The sequence below is a fragment of the Erythrolamprus reginae genome, chromosome 3 (genome assembly GCF_031021105.1).
Source record: "Erythrolamprus reginae isolate rEryReg1 chromosome 3, rEryReg1.hap1, whole genome shotgun sequence".
NCBI classification, from domain to species: Eukaryota; Metazoa; Chordata; class Lepidosauria; order Squamata; family Dipsadidae; genus Erythrolamprus; species Erythrolamprus reginae.
The window spans coordinates 236,800,283-236,823,388 of record NC_091952.1 but is presented as its reverse complement, the minus strand read 5'-3'; the positions used below and the strand labels follow the sequence as shown (position 1 = coordinate 236,823,388).

The 23,106-nt window shown below is 40.6% G+C and overlaps 1 protein-coding gene across 6 annotated transcripts in view; it reads left to right on the top strand.

The window, feature by feature from the left end:
* TRPS1 (transcriptional repressor GATA binding 1) overlaps positions 1-8,090 on the top strand; it is a 334,371-nt gene extending 326,281 nt beyond the window's left edge. For all 6 annotated transcript variants that reach the window (XM_070748224.1, XM_070748225.1, XM_070748223.1 and 3 more), the window contains one exon: positions 6,499-8,090. In XM_070748224.1, the coding sequence (XP_070604325.1) occupies positions 6,499-7,560 (1,062 nt within the window). In that variant the 3' untranslated portion in view covers positions 7,561-8,090. The remainder of the gene's footprint in view (positions 1-6,498) is intronic.
* The last annotated feature ends 15,016 nt before the right edge of the window (positions 8,091-23,106 follow it).

Genomic DNA, 23,106 nt, shown 5'->3' with positions numbered 1-23,106 from the left:
TTGTAATTCCACTTCTGGGAGATTTTCACTTCTGGCAGTTGATAATAATCAAGCATCCTTCTCATTAATGTGTTGCGGACAGATTACCCATACCGCAGGACAGGGGTCGGCACCAGTGAGGGGCCACTCATCTTACCTTCTACCAGTGCACCCTCTGAGGCTGTTGCGGGTGTATGTGCACCCGATGGGCACATGTGTGATCGCCCATGTGAGATTTGGCTTCTGCACAGGCACAGAAAGTGCAATCTCACATGAGGATGCATGTGAAAGTGGGATTTGGGTGAGTTTTGCCGATATTGTTGCTTCTGTGCATGCACGGAAGCAAAAGATCGCTGAAAATTGCTGAAATCTCACTCTTGTGTGCATCCTCGCACAAGATTTCATTTGCTGTGCATGCGCAGAAGCAAAACCAGAGAGGTGCACACATCCCGTATGGTGCACGTAGCCGCCCCGAGTCTACGGAGAGGGGCGGCATACAAATTTATTTATTATTTATTTATTACTTAGATTTGTATGCCGCCCCTCTCCGCAGACTCGGGGCGGCTCACAGCATAGCACAACAGTTTATAACAAATCTAAATATAATTTAAAATATTTAAAAGAGCCCCATTTTGCTAACAGACACAGACTCAAACATACCATACATAAATTGTACATGCCCGGGGGAGGTGTTTCAGTTCCCCCATGCCTGACGACAAAGGTGGGTTTTAAGGAGTTTACAGAAGGCAGGGAGAGTAGGGGCAGTTCTAATCTCCGGGGGGAGTTGACTCCAGAGGGTCAGGGCCGCCACAGAGAAGGCTCTTCCCCTGGGACCCGCCAACCGACATTGTTTAGTTGATGGGACCAGGAGAAGGCCCACTCTGTGGGACCTAATCGGTCGCTGGGATTCGTGCAGCAGAAGGCGGTCTCAGAGATATTCTGGTCCAGTGCCATGAAGGGCTTTAAAGGTCATAACCAACACTTTGAATTGTGACCAGAAATTGATCGGCAGCCAATGCAGGCTGCGGAGTGATGGTGAAACATGGGCATACCTAGGTAAGCCCATGACCGCTCTCGCAGCTGCATTCTGCACGATCTGAAGTTTCCGAACACTTTTCAAAGGTAGCCCCATGTAGAGAGCATTACAGTAGTCGAACCTCGAGGTGATGAGGGCATGAGTGACTGTGAGCAATGAGTCCCGGTCCAGATAGGGCCGCAACTGGTGCACCAGGCGAACCTGGGCAAACGCCCCCCTCGCCACAGCTGAAAGATGGTTCTCTAATGTGAGCTGTGGATCGAGGAGGACACCCAAGTTGCGGACCCTCTCCGAGGGGGTCAATGATTCCCCCCCCAGGGTAATGGACGGACAGATGGGATTGTCCTTGAGAGGCAAAACCCACAGCCACTCCGTCTTATCCGGGTTGAGTTTGAGTCTGTTGACACCCATCCAGGCCCCAACAGCCTCCAGACACCGGCACATCACTTCCACTGCTTCGTTGACTGGACATGGGGTGGAGATGTAAAGCTGGGTATCATCAGCGTACTGATGATACCTCACCCCATGCCCTTGGATGATCTCACCCAGCGGTTTCATGTAGATATTAAATAGCAGGGGGGAGAGGACCGACCCCTGAGGCACCCCACAAAGGAGAGACCTCGGAGTCGACCTCTGACCCCCCACTAACACCGACTGCGATCGACCGGAGAGGTAGGAGGAGAACCACTGGAGAACAGTGCCTCCCACCCCCAACCCCTCCAGCCGGTGCAGAAGGATACCATGGTCGATGGTATCGAAAGCCGCTGAGAGGTCAAGAAGCACCAGGACAGAGGATAAACCCCTGTCCCGGGCCCGCCAGAGATCATCCATCAAAGCAGTTTCCGTGCTGTAACCGGGCCTGAAACCCGACTGTTGGGGACCTAGATAATCGGCTTCTTCCAAGGACCGTTGGAGTTGGAGTTCCACCACCTTCTCAACAACCTTCCCCATAAAGGGAAGGTTGGAGACTGGACGATAGTTAAGTACGGCTGGGTCCAGGGAAGGCTTCTGGAGGAGGGGGCGCATGAGCGCTTCTTTATAGAGTGTTGGAAAAACTCCCCTCCCCAAGGAAGCGTTGGTAATCTCCTGGACCCAGCTCCGTGTCACCTCCCTGCTGGCCGAGACCAGCCAGGAGGGACACGGATCCAGTAGACAGGTGGCGGAACTCACAGCTCCAATGGCCTTGTCCACTTCATCAGGTGTCACCAGATCAAACTCTTCCCAGACAGGTGGACAAGTACGTGCCCCAGTCACCTCGACTGACTCGTTGTCAGTCAACTCTGTTTTCCAATTGGAGTCGAGGTCGGCCCGGATCTGGGCGATTTTATTAGCGAAAAATGTGTTAAAATCCTCAGCACTGCTCTGCGATGGCTCCCCAACTCCCCCCTGGTTGAGAAGGGAGCGGGTCACCCTAAACAGAGCGGACGGGCGGGATTCCGCTGATGCAATCAAGGCGGCATGGTACGCGCATCTTGCCGCCTTGAGCGCCACTTTGTAAGTCTTAATAAAAGCTCTTACAAGTGTTCGATCAGATTCAGACCTACTCTTCCTCCATCGCTTCTCTAGACGTCTCTTCTGGCGTTTCAACTCCCGGAGCTCCTCGTTGAACCATGGAGCTCTACGGGGTCTAGCGCCACAGAGAGGTCGCAAAGGCGCAATCCAGTCAAGAGCCTCCGCTGCAGCCTTGTTCCAGGTCTCTGCAAGAGACTCTGCCGAACTGTGGACGAGTGCCTCTGGAATAACCCCAAGTGCCGTCTGAAAGCCCTCTGGGTCCATCAGGCGTCTGGGGCGGAACATCTTAATTGGTTCCGCCTCCCTGCGGGGGAGGATTGGAGCCAGAAAGTCAAGCCATAGTAGGAAATCTAATAGATGGATAGATAGATAGATAGATAGATAGATAGATAGATAGATAGATAGATAGATAGATAGATAGATAGATAGATAGATAAATTTCCTATTGTGACAGAGCATCTGACCGCACCGGCTGCTGCCCACTACTGGTCGGCATCCTTAAACACTCAGAGAGCCATTTGGATTCATTTTCCACAGAAAAGAAAACATTGGGAACCACAAAACCCTTCCCATGCCTAACTGTTTTCTAAGCGGCCACAAAACTAGTATGTATAGTTGAGCTCTGTTTTCTTCTGAAACTTTTCTTTTCTTGGATTAATCCATGATTGGCTCACCAGTGACCGAAAAGCTTAATAAATTGCACATCAGTGGGTGTCGCATATTGGCAGTTGTCATGCATATTTTGAGTGACAGGGAGACACAGCAGAGGCACAAAAGAGCCACGTGCGCCTCCAGATCTGCAGGTTACTGACCCCTGCCCCAGGAAAAAATGGAAGTGACCGGGGTGGACTACTGCCCAGATGGGGGGGGAAGCAGTGAGGTAGCAAAAATGGAGCTCCACCCCAGAGCACCCAATTTGCGCTGAAAGATGTTGAAAGAAAATGCAGGGCGTCCTGAATGTGCCACGCCCACAGTGTGGTAATAAAAATTTGGGTATCCCTTCACTGGAAGTGACCCTATCCAAGCATTGCTGCTGATGGATGTCTCAGCACACAATCTACCTTTTTAAGACTATTGCCCTTGACATATTTTCTTCATCATGGCCTCAGTATATTATTTATACAGAGAGCCCAGATCAGCATATAATAAGATACTTACTTTTATCAGGAAGAAGGTCTCTATTACACATGAGCCCAGTTCTCTCAGTCACTGTTCATAGAAGCAATACAATAGTCTTCAGCTTCCGAACACAGTTGAGCCCAAAATTTCTGTTGTTATTAAACAAGATAGTTTTTAAGAGAGTTTTGCCCCATGTTACAACCTTTCTTGCCACAGTGGTTAAGGGAAACACTGCAGTTGTTAATATTGACTTTACTTGTCAGAAGGTGGCAAAAGGTGATCACATGAGCCTTGTGCAACCATGAATGATCTGGTCCTTTGTCTCCATTTGCAGAGAACCAAAATGTTCTGCTTCAACTTCTATCCTTGTCTCTTCCCATTAGGAGTAGGACCTTCATTCTTTTTGGACAACCATTTGTCTAAAACTGCATAGGAGTTGTACTAGAAGACTTCCAAAGTCCCTTCTGTTATTCTGTTATCCTTTCTATTATATTAGCAACAAAATAATAGCTTTATTTGCTAAGCTTCAGATAATCTTTTGCAGGGCTTGGTCTTGAATGCAGGGGTAAAATTCAAATGTGGGTGTGACACAGGGGAAGGAGATTGCAAAATCTACATTCCCATCTCACTCTGGGGCCAGCCAGAGGTGGTATTTTCCAGGTCTCCAAATTACTCTGAACTACTCAAAATTTCCACTACCAGTTCTCTGAACTACTCAAAATTTACGCTACCGGTTCTCTGAATTACTCAAAATTTCCGCTACCAGTTCTCTGAATTACTCAAAATTTCCACTACCAGTTCTCTGAACTACTCAAAATTTCTGCTACCAGTTCTCTGAACTACTCAAAATTTCCGCTACCAGTTCTCTGAACTACTCAAAATTTCCGCTACCAGTTATCTGAACTACTCAAAATTTCCGCTACTGGTTCTCCAGAACCTGCTGAATTTTACCCTTGTTTGAATGTTTGCCTATCATTTTCTGTAAATGTAGAAAACTAAGAAGGATTTTTCCTATAGCCAGATAATTATAATAATCATGACATCTTTCTTCCTCTAATGTGAAAATTTCCCACTCCCCTTTGTGTGATAAAGAGACTATGATAATCAAAAACATGAGAACAGGACACTTATTATGGCTGTGCATTTTTTGTGTGTGATGGCCTGTAAATTTACACAAAACACCTTTCCTTTTCTCTCAAATGTCCCAGTGTGTTATGTAAATGGGCAACAAGGTCTCTTTCATATCTGTAAGAATTATTTCCTAGACCATTGGTCTCCAACCTTGGCAAATTTAAGACTTGTGGACTTCAATTCCCAGAGTTCCTCAGCCAACTGTGAGAGTTGAAGTCCACAAGTCCTTAAGTTGCCAAGGTTGGAGACCCCTGTGCTAGACTGATAAGAGATTCAAGAGAACGTTATGTAAATAACCAGTTGTGAAGTGTCACTGACATCTGTCAGAAAAAAGAATCAGAAAGTTTCTGCTATAATGTACAAAGAGATATATTAGTTCTAATTTGAAGTCTTGAAAATTTGTTTCATTGATCAATAAATCCTGCTAAAGAGAACTTTAAGAATCATAGCTACGGAAGAATGATGTATCCCATGTTGGGCTCTGCACAGATGACCATTTCTTATCTTGCATCTAAATCATAAGGATGTTTTTTGATTGGCAATTGTAATTGAATAAGCTTAGCGAGCAGAGATAGGTGGTTAGGAGCACAAATTAATTATCTTCATTTCTAATTATCTTAGAAATTAACTTAATGAAGGAGGCAGATTGGGAAGTAAAAGAACAGCTCTGTAAAGTGGGTTTTATTTGCATATTAGCTTATTTGATTAATTCAAGCTGTTACAGAGTTCATTGATCACACTCTTAATTTCTTTATATATTGCTTTCCAAGTTGATCATGGACTGAAAATGGTTATAAATAAATATGATAGGAGATATAAAGGACAAAGAAGCATAGATCATACCTCATTGGAGAAACGGTGGTTATTGAAACGGATGTCCATGTGCTGCCTCTATGTTGGTTGAGGCAGGCAGGATTCCCTTGAGTACCATTTGTTGGGGGTCAAGGGAAAGGGAGGGTCTTGCCTTCTCTTTCTGCGCAAGATCCCCATGGACAATTGGTGGGCCACTGTGTGACAGTGAATGCTGGACTCGATGGGCTTTGGCCTGATTCAGCATGGCTCTTCTTATGTTCTTATGTTCTAAACCAGTGTTTCCCAACCTTGACAACTTGAAGATATCTGGACTTCAACTCCCAGAAGTCCCCAGCCAGCATTCGCTGGCTGGGGAATTCTGGGAGTTGAAGTCCAAATATCTTCAAGTTGCCAAGGTTGGGAAACACTGTTCTAAACCATACAGTTTGACAATGTTTCTTCTTTTCTCCTTCCTCTTTCTTATATGTTTCCTTCCATCACAACCTTGAAGGTTTCATAAAGTATCCAGTCTGTGAAACAATGGTTTAAAGACTTATATGATACATGTTTGATACCCATATGAAACTAATCATGGATTTTACATTCTAAGGACAACAGTACTGGTGCCTTATCACTTTCAAGGTTGTTGTATGAAGATCATGACATTCACTTCGGTGTCCACTAAAGGGATTCAAAACGCAACATGCGACATGTTTTAATTATTCAAAATTAGGGAGTCAGCTTCTTGTGCTTCACTGTCCTTGCCATCTTCTTTCCAAGTAAAGCCTTTCTTAAAACAGTCCCCCTGGATGGCTTGATTGGACTGGACTCAACTCTTAAGTGTATCAAGGGATTTGCATGAACTGTTTTGCAAAGCTTTGCTTAGCATTGCTCTTTTATTGATGATGTTAATTGTGTTTTATATGCAGACTCCCAGGCCTTTAAACATCATTAAGCAGAACAACGGTGAGCAGATCATTAGGAGACGGACAAGAAAACGCCTTAACCCAGAGGCTCTTCAGGCTGAGCAGCTAAACAAACAACAGAGAGGGAACAGCGAGGAACAAGTCAACGGCAGCCCATTAGATAGGAGGTCAGAGGATCATTTAACAGAAGGTCATCAGAGAGAAATCCAGCTTCCCAGCCTAAGTAAATATGAAGCCCAGGGTTCATTGACTAAAAGCCATTCCGCTCCTCAGTCAATACTGGTCGGCCAATCTCTGGATATTCATAAAAGGATGCAACCTTTGCACATTCAGATAAAAAGTCCTCAGGAAAGTTCTGGAGACCCAGGCAATAGTTCCTCCATATCAGAAGGAAAAGGAAGCTCAGAGAGAGGCAGTCCAATAGAGAAGTACATGAGACCTGCTAAACACCTAAACTATTCGCCACCCGGAAGCCCTATTGAGAAGTACCAGTACCCACTTTTCGGACTTCCATTTGTACACAATGAGTTTCAAAGCGAAGCTGATTGGCTGAGATTCTGGAGTAAATATAAGCTGTCCGTTCCTGGGAATCCACACTACTTGAGTCATGTGCCTGGCCTACCAAATCCTTGCCAAAACTATGTGCCTTATCCCACCTTTAATCTGCCTCCTCATTTTTCAGCTGTTGGATCCGACAATGACATTCCTCTAGATTTGGCGATAAAACATTCCAGACCTGGGGCAACTGCAAATGGTGCCTCTAAGGAGAAAGCGAAGACAGCAACAAATGTAAAAAATGAAGGTTCCTTGAATGTAGTTAAAACCGAGAAAGTTGACCGAAGTACTCAAGATGATCTATCAACCAAGTGTGTGCACTGCGGCATTGTCTTTCTGGATGAAGTGATGTATGCCTTGCATATGAGTTGCCATGGTGACAGTGGACCTTTTCAATGCAGCATATGCCAATATTTTTGCACGGACAAGTATGACTTCACCACTCACATCCAGAGGGGCCTACATAAGAACAATGCACAAGCGGAAACGAATGGCAAACCGAAAGAGTAAAAAAAATTAAATAAAAATAAATAAATAAATAAATAAACCTTAGCACTTAGCACAATTAAACAGAAATAGGTTTCCTTGATGGGAATTCAATAGCTTGTAATGTCTTAAGCACTTCATATAGCAAGCATGCCTTATCCAATATACAATCTTTTCTTCTTCCCTCCTTTTGCTTCATACAAGCAAACTAAAAGTTCTTAAGAAAGACAATTATTATTAAAAATAAAAAATAATTAAAAAAAGGATGGCAGCTGGAATGGGGAAGGGGTAAAAAAGGAATCAATCACTCGGGACCCATCCTGCAAAAAAAAAAAAAGTTATAAATAAGAAAGAAAAAAAATTCTATACAAAAGACAATATATCAGGGAAGGTCTCTTTGCAAAACTTAACCAGGCAAAAATAATGCTTTTGTTCTTGTACGAGAAACATAGCTGGCTAGAATGCAAAGATGTATAATGCTGAAGCAGGTGTACAGTACACATATGCACATTGTATAGTGAAATGGACTTGTTAAATAAACTGATGCCCAGAAATCTAGTAGTATTTTTTTTTCTCCATTTGGGTTCACTTTGGCCTTATTTAGAACCTCCTACTGCAACAGCATTTCTACAATCTGAAAGGCAGTAAGTAGGGCTTTTTTGTTTTTGTTTGGTTTGGTTTTATCCTGTTTTGTTTTCTAGTTGTCTCTTGTGCTAAGCCAGGGGGTGGCTGTTGTTGGATCCCCTACGACAGACCCCTTCAATCTTTTTGAGCTCTAGCGCAGCAGGAGCACTGCTTATGCAATAAGGTTGAAGACCAGGAGCATTCGTTTTTTAGCCACAGCTGTTCCTTCCCTTTCACTCTGAAATCAAGTAAATAACAAATTCTCAGGAAAGACGGAAGTAAAAATCATGGGAGTCTCGGAACATGATCTTTTATGGCAAGAAGACCTCCTTTTCCAGGCTGCTTCTTAAATTTTAAAGGTGGTGAGATTCAGCTCAAAAGTAGATCTGGGGATTTGCAAACTCTACGTCTCAGGAGATTGTGCATGCGAGAGGTATTGGCCAAAATAAAGGAAAATACTCTGTTTTTCTGATCTCTCTCTCTCTTATATGAAAGCTTCTTTATGGACTTGACATTCATAGTATTAACGTTTGACTAACTGTTCTCTCAATTTTGCTTCAGGTAGAGTATGGGACTGACCTTTCCCAGAAGTCCTTAGATTGTTGATATGCAGTGGTCAATTGCTCCAATTGCTTCACCAGATTTAACTCCGGCTTTTAATAGTGTTTGCCTTCACGGCCAATCTTATTTTTAAATATTTTTGAGAGCAAGATAATAATGATGATGATGATAATAATAATAATAATAATAATAAACCTTTTGTAAAACTCCATGAAGGGAAAGCTCCTCAGCATAACTGCTCAGGGAAATAGGGCTAAATAACTTAATATTCAGTCATTGGTTCAAGGTGCTGTCAGACAAACCTTCACAAACGTTGCAAGAATCTAACAAAGGTTGGACTTCAATTCAGTTTCATGATCTTGGCCCAGACAGTCCTCTTGTTCTTGTTGTTGCTGTTGTTGTTGTTGATGTTGTTCTTATTTTCTTAAAGGGATATTACAAGAGATATTACAAGCTACTGGATGTACTGTCAGATTAACTTATTTCATTTAAGAAGTTGGGAGAACAAATAGGAAAAAAAAACTTATTTTTCTAGTAAATATTAATGTATTACATTTCAAATAATGGTGCCTGACATATTGAATAATTATTTTCTACAGTGTACGTATGCAACAAAGATATTCCATCTTGCATAAGATTCAGCGCTGGCTCAGCCTCGCTCTGTTTACATTTGCAAATGTAGCAAACAAGGTAATGAAGCAACTTTCTATTGCAGTAGGTATCTTTGATTTGTGCGCGTGTGTGTGTGCATTAAAATTGTAAACGGTAACATGAAATGAATGGACTTTGTTGATAATAATGATATTTGGGGGGGAGAAGAAGAAGAAGAAGACGACAGCGAAGACGAAGAAGGAAATGAAAATATTTTTATGCCTACTTAGGAGGAAGAAAAAGAGTAGCACTATTCATTCCAAGTACTTTTTTGTATTCTTAAGCTCTTAACTCACATTGTTATGCTTAAAATGATAAACATATATCCTCTTTTTATTGCTTTGTCTATGTTTCAGCTGAAACATTTCAGAGATTATGTCAAGAGGTGCCGTCTGACTCCTTGGCACACAAAGTTTTAATTGCATTCTGTACTAGCATTGCACTTCATTTTTACCATATTACACCGTCGCTTCATGTTTTCTTGTTTTGTTGCGCTGGGGCTTTATTTTTATTTTTAATTTTTTTGCATTGCACGGTCTTAGTCTCTTACGGTTGTGGAGTATAATTGGGTCCTAAATGTCACTGCGGATGAAGCTTAAAATGTCTGATATTCCGTTCTTCTTTTCCACCCCTCTCTTTATTTTATTTATTTTTTTCATTTAATTTTTTTTTTAAATCTAGGGATTTCCAGGCTAGATCTCCAAGATAGGAACTTATGTGGACGGTCCTTCTCTTAAGTCCACTTTTATTATGCTATTATTCCCAATTAAAATTAAATGATTTAGACCCATTATTTCCTAATCTAGGAAATGAGCATTTAAATTTATATGGCAAGATAAAATGGAGAGAAGTCACCCCAGTTTAGAGATACAGGACTAGAATCTTAAGACGAATTAAACTAGTCCTTGTTTACTAGGGACTCAATTTGTAGAAAGTAAATGGGGCCTTGTTTAACTCTTATCTCAATTTAACTTCCCATTAAGCTTCATAAATGCAACAGCTAAGGGTATAATTTTAAATGTAGATACTAAGGAATAAGAGCTTGACTGAACATAGTGACATAAATTCCTGCATAGGATTGTACAATGTGTGATCATTCTAAAGTGTAAATTACTTGGACCCATCTGGTTCCTTCTGAAATTCCATCACTTTTTGGAAAACAAAAATAGGGCACTCACAATGTACCACTACCAGCTAGTATTATCCATAGTTTGCAAAATGTAGATGGCAATTTAACCTGCCATGAATTGCAAACCCCATGATGATAGCAATTACCCACAACTATGTCTCTAGAATTTATATTGAAAGCAAACAACAGGAAACCTCAATCTGCCTGAATGACAGTCCTATAACTGGTCTCCAAAGATCTGGCTGACCTTGGCAGTTTTTTAAAGCCTACATAGGGAACCTGTGATGAAAGTAATTCCTCCACTTAATTAAAGTGAGTCTATTATTTGATACAAAGGCTGAGGACTTTTTCTTCTACCCCTTCTTCAACTATAGCTGCCGCTCCGAGTTTTCAGAGAGGGGCGGCATACAAATGTAATAATAAATTAAAATATTACTCTGAACCAAGTCAATGTGTTCTATCAATTACGTATAACCATCTTTCAGATGCTATGTTTGTTATATAATTTTAGTGTCTAGCTGCGATAAGTAGACCACTAAAAGGTCACAACAGAGAAAGAGGTTGCGTTTCAAGAAAGAATAATGTTGCTTATACAGTGGTACCTCTACCTACAAACGCCTCTACTTACAAATTTTCTAGATTAGAACCAGGTGTTCAAGATCTTTTTGCCTCTTCTCAAGGACCATTTTACACTTACAAACCTGAGGCTACGAAACTGTACCTGGAAAAGGCAGGGAGAAACCTCGGTAGGGCCTCTCTAGGAATCTCCTGGGAGGAAACATGGTCAGAAAAAGCGGGGAGAAACCTCTGTGGGGCCTCTCTAGGAATCTGCTGGGAGAAAACAGGGCCTCCATCCCCGCTGTGGTTTCCCCAGTCGCACGCATTATTTGCTTTTACCTTGATTCCTATGGGGAAAATAGCTTCTTCTTACAAACTTTTCTACTTAAGAGTAGAACCTGGTCACGGAACAAATTAAGCTCGTAAGTAGAGGTACCACTGTATTCACAGTCAAGAAAGAATGGCATTCCACATTCTTTCTGAAAATCATCAACTTTAGGATCTTGAAGTATCATTTTTCTTTTCCAGAACTTAGGGCAGTGGTGGGATTTAAAGTAGCACTCCCTCCTGCCCCCATTTGCTCTTGTTTCATTAACAATAGAAATTGTATTAGGCGGTGAGCCAAAAATTAAAATGCCCCAAATTAATCTGAATTTCATTTTTTTAAAAAAAGGTAATTACTTTAAAGATAAATATATATTTGAATGCATAATAGGAAATGAAATAAGCATTTTAAGGCAATTTTTTCAAAAGGCTATGAAATATGCATTCCATTCAAGGAAAATAGACAGTGCATAACTTCAGTCCACTCAGGACATTTCATTAGGAAGGGAGATAGCTTGCTGATGGTGACCCACTGCAGTATAACCCCTTCATTGGATATTCATTTTTAAATGTTTCCAAATTTCAGCCAGGGTTGCACAGTGGTAAGAGTGCAGCACTGCAGGCTACTTCAGCTAACTGCTAGCTATAGTTCAGGAGTTCAAATCTCACCACTGGCTCAAAGTTGACTCAGCCTTCCATCCTTCCGAGATTGGTAAAATGAGGACCCAGATTGTTGCGGGCAATATGATGATTCTGTAAACTGCTTAAAGAGGGCTGTAAAAGCACCATGAAGCGGTATATGAGTCTAAATGCTATCTTCATAAACATACATGCTATTAGCATTCTAACTGTTTAAAAAATGTATCCCACATTGTATTTTTCCAATGAAATGTTGCAAAGGCCTGACAAAATTGAAATTCCATTTTAGCTATTTTTTTTTAAAAAAATACTTAACCTAATTAAGTAGCATACTTGGGCTATCTCTTTTTTATCTATACTTGCATTTTGGCTACCCTAGAATGATTTTAGCTGTCCTGAAATGATCTCTTACAGCTACGGATTTAATTTGCCACCCATGGAATTGCTCCTCAAAGAGAAACTGTTTTAAAGCGAAAAGTCTTGGGGAGCTGAATAGAATTGAAAATCTTTTAGATTGCTTATCTTAACAGTGGGCCACTAATGCTGGATGCAGGGTAGGGCAGTTGCAAAATGCTGCTACCATCTAAAAAGATCCAGATGCTTTTGCACAAAAATAGATTTGTTATTGTAGATGGAACCATATGTCTGTTCTAATGCATAACCTTTGTAAGTTTTTTTTTTAATTAAAATATTAAATAGCCTGATCCAACATGTCTAAACTGATAGATTTTTTTTTTTTTTTGCGGGGATGAATAGGGACCTAGATATTTTACACATTATTCCTGTACACCAACACTATATTTTTTACCCACATTACCTCCAATATATTATGTAGAGTTGTGTTGCATATTTTAGAAAAGTTTTGTTTCACAGTACTGGAAAAAAACAATGCTTCAGACATATTTCCTTATTTTAGCTTACCTATTCTCATGCTTTATGCAAGTAGATTTTTCCTTCCTTTTCTTCTCCTTACATCCTCCGTGTTGTATTAAAACTGTTATAGAAAATCCCTCAATCTTCCAGAGCAAAGCAAAGCCAAGAAGCAATGGGTAGAAGCTTGTCAAAGAAAACCCCAATCTGAACTATTGAGACATTTCCTGACAGAGAGAAAGATCAATCAGTGGAACAACTTGCTTCCCAGAGTTGTAGATGTTGCATCACTGGAGGTTTTCAAGGAAAGATTAGACAACCATTTGTCTGAGAGCCGTGATGGCGAACCTATGGCATGCATGCCACAAATGGCATGTGGAACTACAGTGGTACCTCGGTTCTCGAACGCTTTGTTTTTCGTACATTTTGGATACCGAACAAAATTTTCTGCAAAAATTTGCTTCGGTATCCGAACAAAAATTCGGATACTGAACAGAAAATTTTGTTTACTATCCGAAATGTAAGATCTGAGGGGACGAGGTGATAGGGAATGAGAGTCAGAATCCCGACACGCCCCTCCTGGCCGCCCTCTTAACAGCCTCCCAGTCTCTACCTTGTAACTGCTCAAAGCTGCAGGAAGGGTAGGGCTGGATGCAATACCGGCAGCTTCGGGGGGCTCCTTTCCACAGTGGTTCAGTTCATTACCTCCAGGCAGCTGCAGCAACTTTTTCTTTCCCAGCAGCGGCGGCTGTTAAGAGGGCGGCCAGGAGGGGCGTGTCGGGATTCCGACTCCCATTCCCTCTCACCTCGTCCCCTCAGATCTTTATCCCATAGGAAATAGAGGAAATACTGTAGATTTAATTGGTTCCCAGCAAGTCAATGGGCTGGGAACCAATTAAATCCATTTCCATTATTTCCTATGGGATAAATTAATTCGGTTCTCGACCAAATCGGTTCTCGACTACACTTCTGGAACGGATTGTGGTCAAGAACCGAGGTACCACTGTATATCAGAGGATATGTAAGGCTCCAGCACACATGCATACACTGGCCAGATGACTTTCAGCCATTTCTGCTCACTTCGTAACTTCCAATTTGACCATCCCCCGTCTTCAGGAGGTTTCCCTTAAGTCTGGGGAGAGTAGTAGATCCTTGGAACAAACTTCCAGCAGACGTGGTTGGTAAATCCACAGTAATTGAATTTAAACATGCCTGGGATAAACATATATCCATCTTAAGATAAAATACAGGAAATAGTATAAGGGCAGACTAGATGGACTATGAGGTCTTTTTCTGCCGTCAATCTTCTATGTTTCTATGTTTCTAAAATGGCCCAATGGGCTCGTTTTGCTGTTTTTGTTCTCCCCAGGCTTCTGGGAAGCCTCCTATATCCAAGGGACAGTGAAAAACAGACTAATGGGCCAACTGAAAGTTCATTTCTGAATTTCTGGTTGGCCATTTTTCGCCGTTCTCAGGCTTCAGGAGTCTGTTGTGAGGCCTATGCGCCTGGATGGGGGGAAGTGGGACAGGTCATAGGTGTGGGCACACACACCCTTTTGGCATATGAACCAAAAAAGGTTCACCTTCTATGGTATAAATTCTCCCATCTTGGGCAGGGGGTTGGATTAGAAGACCTCCAGGGTTTTTTTTCAGTCCTATGATTCTAGCTAAGTTTCATTTCTGTCTCTTTGAACTTAATTATGCCTAAATAGGGTCTCAGTTGTGGGGAAAGTAATTTAATAATGAATGGCAATGATAGAAGCAACCTATTCATTGAAAACGGTAGGGTGAACCATTAATGTTCTTTTATTTTGCTTTAGAAGATCTATAAGCCATCCAAAAGAATAGCCTCCTGTATCTTTTAAGAACCCGAGCTCCATGGACAGGTTATGATGATGACCTTCTGCCCAGTTTTGTGCTTAGTATTCTATTGCATTAAGCATGATGTATAGTTGAGAGACCAGGAGTGACCATCCACATTGGACAAATTATAGACTTACTATAGAATAGTTTGAAATATATAAAGGACAAAAAAAGATTGAGCACTACATCTTGCATGTTTGATCTTGGTAATTATGATGCCAACTAGCTGGTTCAGTTGACCAAATGTTGCATGTTTAACATATGAATAAAAATGCAAAATAAAAGCTTAAAGTGGAAATATTTTCCCCAATAGCTACCCAATTAATGGAAATTCTTTTTTTCCCCTTTGCAACGACCCATTTTCTTTTCTAAACAGTTGAATGATAACAGCTGTCACTTTGTCAGCCCAAAATTAAAATAAATATTTAGACTAATAAGATGTTTGATAAGCTCTAAGTAAGCAGTGAAAGAGATTCCAAGGACTTTATAGGTATTGGAGGAAATGACTGAGCCCAGTATGATTCTTAGTCATACAGACATACACAAACACACATAAAGAGACAAAAGACAAAAAAAAAGATAATACGGTATAAGTGCAGTGCCAACTAAACAAATCTCCTTCTCATACCACCACCCCTTTTCCCCCCAAGAGGTTGTTTTATCTGGATTTCATACACCTGGTTATATCCAGTTTTAATTATTGATATGCCAAAGATTTTGGATATTTGATCATTTCCTATCAATGGGACATATCTTGTCCAGTTTGAAAATAATTTATTCTTTCAATTTTTCCATGAAATGAAGAGTCAATCTTCTTCAGTGCAGTTTTCATTATAATTTATAGGATAGGTTCTTTCATGAACCTGGTGCCCTCTAGATGAGTTAGAACTAAAGCTCTCAGAAACCTTATTCAAGGTTGGAAAAGTCTTCCTTTGCTTACAAAGGATATTTTTTCCCCCCTAGAAGATCACTTTCATATGCAGGGTTCTAAATACACCTTAGGAAATGTGGTATCCATAATTTTCATCTAATAAGTAAAAGGATTATATTCAAGATAATTTAATAACCACTTTCAAGAAGACAACTCGGGTAATAAATACCGTAGGAAAGATGGAAAACCTATCTGATTGTGATGAATTAGCTAAAAATCAGAAGCAGTGAGCCCAGGCTAAACCTATCTATGCTTAAATGCAAAATTGTCAAGAAAACATTGTGTTCTCCGCTATTGCAACCCATTGTTGCAGTCTGGTGGCCTCACCTTTCCAAAAATGCCAGAGATTACAAAGATACAGTATTTGAAACAAAACCGTAGTTACAAAGTTTTCCATAGCGCTAGTTGAAATGATATAACTGTACGAGCCTCGTTAAATTGAATGCAACTTGAGCTAAGATGAACTAACAGACTTTCAGTAAATTTTGCCCATGGCATAAATATTCCATAAATACTCCATATTCTACTCTGTGTCTAAAATCTTCTGCCCCCACTAGATTCATGGGATGAATGCTTCTCTCCTTTTCTAAGTATATTCTGATTTGCGGGAGTAAGTCCATTTCAGAATATTGGCGACTAATGTAATAATAATATCCAACAATGGAAGCTTCAGATATTTTGAACAATATTTTTTAATGCAGGACTGAATCTAAAATGCTCATCACTGCTCTATCCTATACAATAGAACAGTATTTTGCTTTTGTTTGTGTGTTTTCTGTTTCTGCTTCCCTTCCTCCCTATTCTCCTATCCCATTCCTACCCCAGTCTTCATATTGCATGTTCATTTTTATTCACAACCGTGTTCCTGGTGTATTTCTTATGCAAACAATTCTTCAGGCAGCAAAAGATGTCTGTTACATCTAAACTTGAATAATAAAGTTTTACCACCAGTTATAAAAAAAAAAGTGTGGTGTCTTATTTTTAATAATGAATGACAGCGCTGGCATTGTAATAAAGCAATTATGATATGTCTTTTAATAGTGAGAGGAGAGAAAGAATGTTCACATAGCAACAGAATTTTCAGATTGTTCTTCTTCAGAACAAATGGGTATATTCGTTGCTTTCATTTTCCTCATTTTATATCCAACATGTAATGATATTTATTTATTTATTTTATTTTATTTATTTATTTATTTATTTATTTATTTATTAGATTTGTATGCCGCCCCTCTCCGTAGAGGCACCATTTAATGCAGGCACCATTTAATGCCTATCCACTAAAAACTCTTATCTTGGAAAGATTTGTTGCCCTGATGGCAACTACTCACAGCATAGATGTTTCTCACAATAATCCTTTTAATAATATTGTAAATAAGAGTTAGATAGTAACTCATAGATGGATTTCTAATCTGCTCTGTGATCATAGCCAGACAGTAATCGGAAATAATGCTACATCAGTTGGAAATAATCTTCAGTACCTGAAGTGTTGAGTCTCTAGAAAGAGTGCAGAGAAACAAAGACTAAATGCTTTATTATTATTATTATTGTTGTTATTATTATTATTATTATTATTATTATTATTATTATTAGTATTATTAGTATTAATTAGATTTGTATGCCGCCCCTTTCCGTAGACTCGGGGCAGCTTACAGCAATGATAAAAATAATATATAATGACAAATCTAATAGTTAGACTCTAAAATAACAATAATACATTTTAAAAGTCTAAAAAACAAGAAACCCCAATATATAAAAAACATACAAAAATCCTTGTAGTAATATCTTATGACTAGTTTAATGGAAAGAAGGACTAATGGAGATATTATGTCAGTATCTAAGGGTCAACCACAAAGAAGATGGAGTCCACCTATGTGGGACAAGAAGCAATGGTGGAAACTAATAAAAGAGAAAACCAACTTAGAACTAAGGATAAATTTCCTGACTGAACAATTAAATCAGTGGAATGACTTGCCTGCGGAAGTTGTAGGTGCTCCAAAGCTGGAGGTTTAAGAAGAGATTGGACAACCATTTCTCTAAAATGGTATAGGATTTTCTACTTGAGAAAGGTATTGGATTAGAAGACCTCCCTTCTGTTGTGGTTGGCTCTGGCCTAGCTCCTGCCCCAAGGAATGTGGAGGTGGATGCAGGGGAAACATCAACATGTCATAGGCCTGTTTTATTGCTGAGTCAGGTAGTGCAGTTTCCTCGGACGAAGAAGAAGGTGGGGATGACTTGGAAGAGGGGGACTTGGCACACAGCCCAGGAAGCCAATCTCCATTATCTTCGGTCGATTCGGATGAGGAAGTGTTAGACCCATGCAGGCGCAGAATTATTTATTTATTTATTTAATTTATATATTTATTCGATTTTTATGCCGCCCTTCTCCTTAGACTCAGGGCAGCTTACAACATGTTAGCAATAGCACTTTTTAACAGAGCTAGGCTATTGCCCCCACAATCCGGGTCCTCATTTTACCCACCACAGAAGGACGGAGTCAACCTTGAGCCGGTGATGAGATTTGAACCGCTGACCTTCAGATCTACAAGTCAGCTTCAGTGGCCTACAGTACAGTACCTGCTGCACCAGCCCGGCTCATATTATTATGCATAGAAGAAACCAATTGAAGAAATATTACAGGAGATAAGAGAGGCCACCTGTGTTTGGGTGGGGCTCCAGCAATTAGAGCTGCTGATATAAATAGCAGCGTACTAGCTTGGCCGTTGTGGAAGATTATCTGATCGTTGTTTCTTCAGGACCATGCCTTGCTGTTTCCGGACTTTGTTTGTTGATTTTTCACAACTTTGAAACCAAGGCAGATCAAAGTGTGTGTGTCTCACTTCGTGAAAGAAGGAGGGCTGTGACATTTCTTCACAGCTGCTAGCTAAGTACTTAAGGACTGATTAAGGGGATTGTACAGCCTACAAGGTTGTTTTGAGACGAGTGCTCTTTGCAATACAAAAAGGGTGCTCTGTTTCTTTTGAATTTTATGATAAAGAACATTGTTTTTGAATGAGCCATAGAGCCAGGCAGAACACCTTCCAACTCTGTTATTCTATTGTTCTGAAGTTGGGTGTAACACAACAAGGCCTTGTCCTGAGACCTTTGTTATTCAACATTTGTATTAATGGCAAGGAGTTTGAGGAGATGATTATCAGAGCTGCAAATGGCAGAGCTGCCAGCTAGTGTTGCAGAGGATCAATAAAACCTATCCATCATCGGTTAGCCCTCTACATAGATTTCCTTGGAAAGCAGCCTCACACTCCCTATTGATTTTCAACAAGTGGGCACATAGAAGTGAACAAGTTGAAGGCTCTTTTGGTCTTTCTATACCAGGCAAAAACAAAGCTTGGTGAGCTTCAATATTAACCCAATGTAAAATACTTTACATTAAACCCAAGCTAATGAGTGACTGTAATGAAGGAGTCACAGTCCAGGGGAAGGCATAATCATCCTATAAACTGGATCTATGCAAAGCTTTTCCTGGCCATAGCTGCCACCTTCTCCTTGACCAGAAACAGAGAGTCCAAGAACACCCTCATTCCCAAATGAAAGAGTGCATCTTCATTCTGGACCAAGGTTAGAAAGTTATCAAGGATGGGAGTTCCTACTACCCACAGCCCATCCCCTCCACCTCCCAGTCATCCAGATACTGTGAAAATGTCTTGACAGTGTTACTTCATCAGTTAGGGATCAAAATGTACTTCCTTCTTTTTTGATAGCCTCAGCATCAAGAGGTTTTGCTATCAAGAAGAGCACATATCGATATTTTGACATAGATCAATTAGGGATCAAAATGTACTCCCTTCTTTTTTGATAGCCTCAGCATGAGAGGTCTTGCTGTCAAGAAGAGCCCTTATCGATATTTTGACATAGATTTTTCTCCTACAGGAAGAGCAATTCCAATGCATTTGATAGTCACTAAGATGCTACCCTTAGAAACCGTAGAGTTGTTATAAAAGCTATTGGCTAAACCAGTCAGGAATATCTAAAGAGCATGAGTAGCACAATGCAGGCTGAGTGGTAAGCATTTTGCAAGTGCATATTCACTATTACTTTACTGATTTTTTTTAAAAAAAACCTAAGATTTTATTCACATTATTTATTTATTTATTTATTTATTCATTCATTCAATTTTTATGCGGCCCTTCTCCTTAGACTCAGGGCGGCTTACAACATGTTAGCAATAGCACTTTTTTAACAGAGCTAGGCTATTGCCTCCACAATCCAGGTCCTCATTTTACCCACCTCGGAAGGATGGAAGGCTGAGTCAACCTTGAGCCGTTGATGAGATTTGAACCGCTGACCTTCAGATCTACAAGTTAGCTTCAGTGGCCTGCAGTACAGCACTCTACCTGCTGCGCTACCCCGGCTCATCTATCCACTCCCTTATTGCTATCTTTTACCAATAGCAAGAAATGACCTTCAAAAAAAGATGTGAGCAGATGGATGGTAAGCAGCTTCAACAAAGAAGTTACAGATACATTTGGGCCTTCCTCCTTAAGTGACCCAACCACTTGGGTAACAATAGAACAATATTGTTGCTTTCTTATCTTTACCAGGATTGAGAAATAGATTATAATTTTGAATTCCATCCCAATCGCTAGGACTCTGGAAGACGCACAAGCAAAACCAGAAAAGGACACAAAGGGCATAATATATTTAGTACAATAAACAACAGTCACATATCACTCATACTATGGATTGTGTCTCATGAAATAAAATGACACTCCAAAATTGTGGGTGGACAAATATTTATTTATTGATTGATTGATTGATTGATTGATTGATTGGATTTATATGCCGCCCCTCTCCGAAAACTCGGGGCAGCTAACAGCAATCATAAACAGTATACAATAATAATCCAATACTAAAAGCGAATTAAAAACCCCTTAATATAAAAAACCAAACATACATACAAACATACCATACATACAATTGTAAAGGCCTAGGGGGAGAAGGAATCTTAATTCCCCCATGCCTGGCGGCAGAGGTGGGTTTTAAGTAGCTTGCGAAAGGCAAGGAGGGTGGGGGCAATTTTAATCTCTGGGGGGAGTTGGTTCCAGAGGGCCGGGGCCGCCACAGAGAAGGCTCTTCCCCTGGGTCCCGCCAAGCGGCATTGTTTAGTTGACGGGACCCGGAGAAGGCCCACTCTGTGGGACCTAACTGGTCGCTGGGATTCGTGTGGCAGAAGACGGTCCCTGAGATAATCAGGTCCGGTGCCATGAAGGGGTTTATAGGTCATAACCAACACTTTGAATTGTGACCGGAAACTGATCGGCAACCAATGCAGACGGTTGTTGTGACATGGGCAAAAATATGCAAAAATAATGACAATATCTGCCTATCCAAGATCCTTGGAAAGAGCTTGATAGATGGATAAGAATGTTAGTCTGAACAACTGGATGACTATGACAAATCAAAATAATAAGTGTGCAATAAACCATAACTACATCATTTGTACTCTGACTAGTGCCCCTTTCCCAAATTAGTTTTCAGACAATGGATAGAAAAGGAGCTAAGGTGAATATCGGAACAACATTAGTGGGCTGCCATGTTTTCACAGGTAATCAAGGATAGGTAGTTTATTTTATTTATTAATTGGACTCATATGCTGCCCCTCTCCGTGGACTCGGGGTGGCTTACAACATTTTAGTAAAAAATACAATAAATAAAACATTCTTGGCCAGAGGTAGGCAAAGTTGGCTCTTTTATGACATGTGGACTTTAACTCCCAGAATTCCTGAGCTAGTATGATTGGCTTAGGAATTCTGGGAGTTGAAATCCACAAGTCATAGAAGAGCCAACTTTGCCTACCCCTGTTCTAGGCCAATTAATAGGATAATAACTTTAAAAAAATTCTTTGAACATTTAAAATCAAAAAGTCACACACATACTATCACACCAGATACATTCATTGGGCAGAGGTTGGGGTCTAATGTTTTAAAATTCTTATGGAAGGCAAGTAATGACCAGGAAGGAGTTTCAGAAAGCAAAATTAGTACAGCCAGCAGTAGGGACCACTGTGATGTGATGTGAGCAGATACATGGCGCGTTTAATCTTGTTCTATTTCATTAAAAATCCAAATTGAAAGTTTCTCTCTTTAGGAAACATTCAGCTACAGCAGCAGGAGAAATAATCAGTAGAGCCCAGAGCTATGAGTAGATCTTTGTTTAAATGGTCAGTGGACATGTTTGACATTCCTACGTCTAACATCTCCCTATATTTACATAGGCAGGAAATGGGAAGTGGGGGGGGGGGGGAGGACAAGACCAGCTATTGGAGAGGACAAGACAAGCAAAAACATTGGCTTTGTAATCTGACCGGAATAAGAAGGTCACAAGTTCTGCTGTGCCATAAAGCATAGTTTTGCTTAACTTCAGGAAACAATGACATCTCATCTGGAACCTCCCATGGACAAGCACCCTCTAGCAGTCATGGGAACGTTTAATTAAATCCCGATTCTCAAATAAAAACTGCCACCTACCAAGATGCCACCACCACATTTCCCCATAACTTCCTTCAGAGAGCCGCTCTTCTAGTGCTAACCAAATTCAAGGCAGCTTAACATATTTGCTCTGATGAGATCACACAGCCCATAGTGGTATGGCTGCAAGCCATCTGTTCCATTATACTGCAATTTCCTTTCTTCGTCCTTTTTTTTTTTGGTCTCATTTGTTTGGAAAGACAGGCTCTCAGCCCGCATTTGAAATATTTCAAAGTGATATGAAAGATGATGCAATTAAAACAAAAACGACTAGAAGGACCACAGCTCTTAATGCAGCTCACACCAAATGTATTTTAACTTGCCCATCGTTTAATGGCTGCAGGACAGGAGCTCTGGATCATTTAACACTTCCTCCCCCCTTCTTTAATAAGTAGTAACGTGAAAAAACTCAAAAGAGCATTCCGAAAGCACAAGAAGAACTTTCAAGACTCCTGCTTATGTGGGCAGCTTTTGGGGAGTGTGACAAATATACACAAAGCGTGTAATGAATAATTCTCTGTTGAACGTATTAGTAAATTTCAAGTCTACTTTTCCATGATTAAGTGCTACTCTTGTTATTTATACTACTGGATTTCTCCCATGTTCCCTTGCATCATTTGATTCTATATACATGGATGTTTTAGGGAAGATCAAATTTCTCATCACGGGGGAAATTTCATGAGGAACCTTTTCTCGATAACTTTGGAGCTCCGACATTTGAAAAAAAGAAAATAAAAAGTGTGGGAGATATCAGGAACACCATGGACAGGACAGAACCTCCCAGCCTTTAAAAAATAAAATCTGACCCATGGAAAAAAAAAATAGATAAGCTGTTTAGAGTTCTTTTCCTCTTTAAACCAGTATCCACCCTTATTTTCCTTCTGCTGATCTGTTGTTCAACAGATGTTGAAACACACTGGGGGAAGAGGATTGCG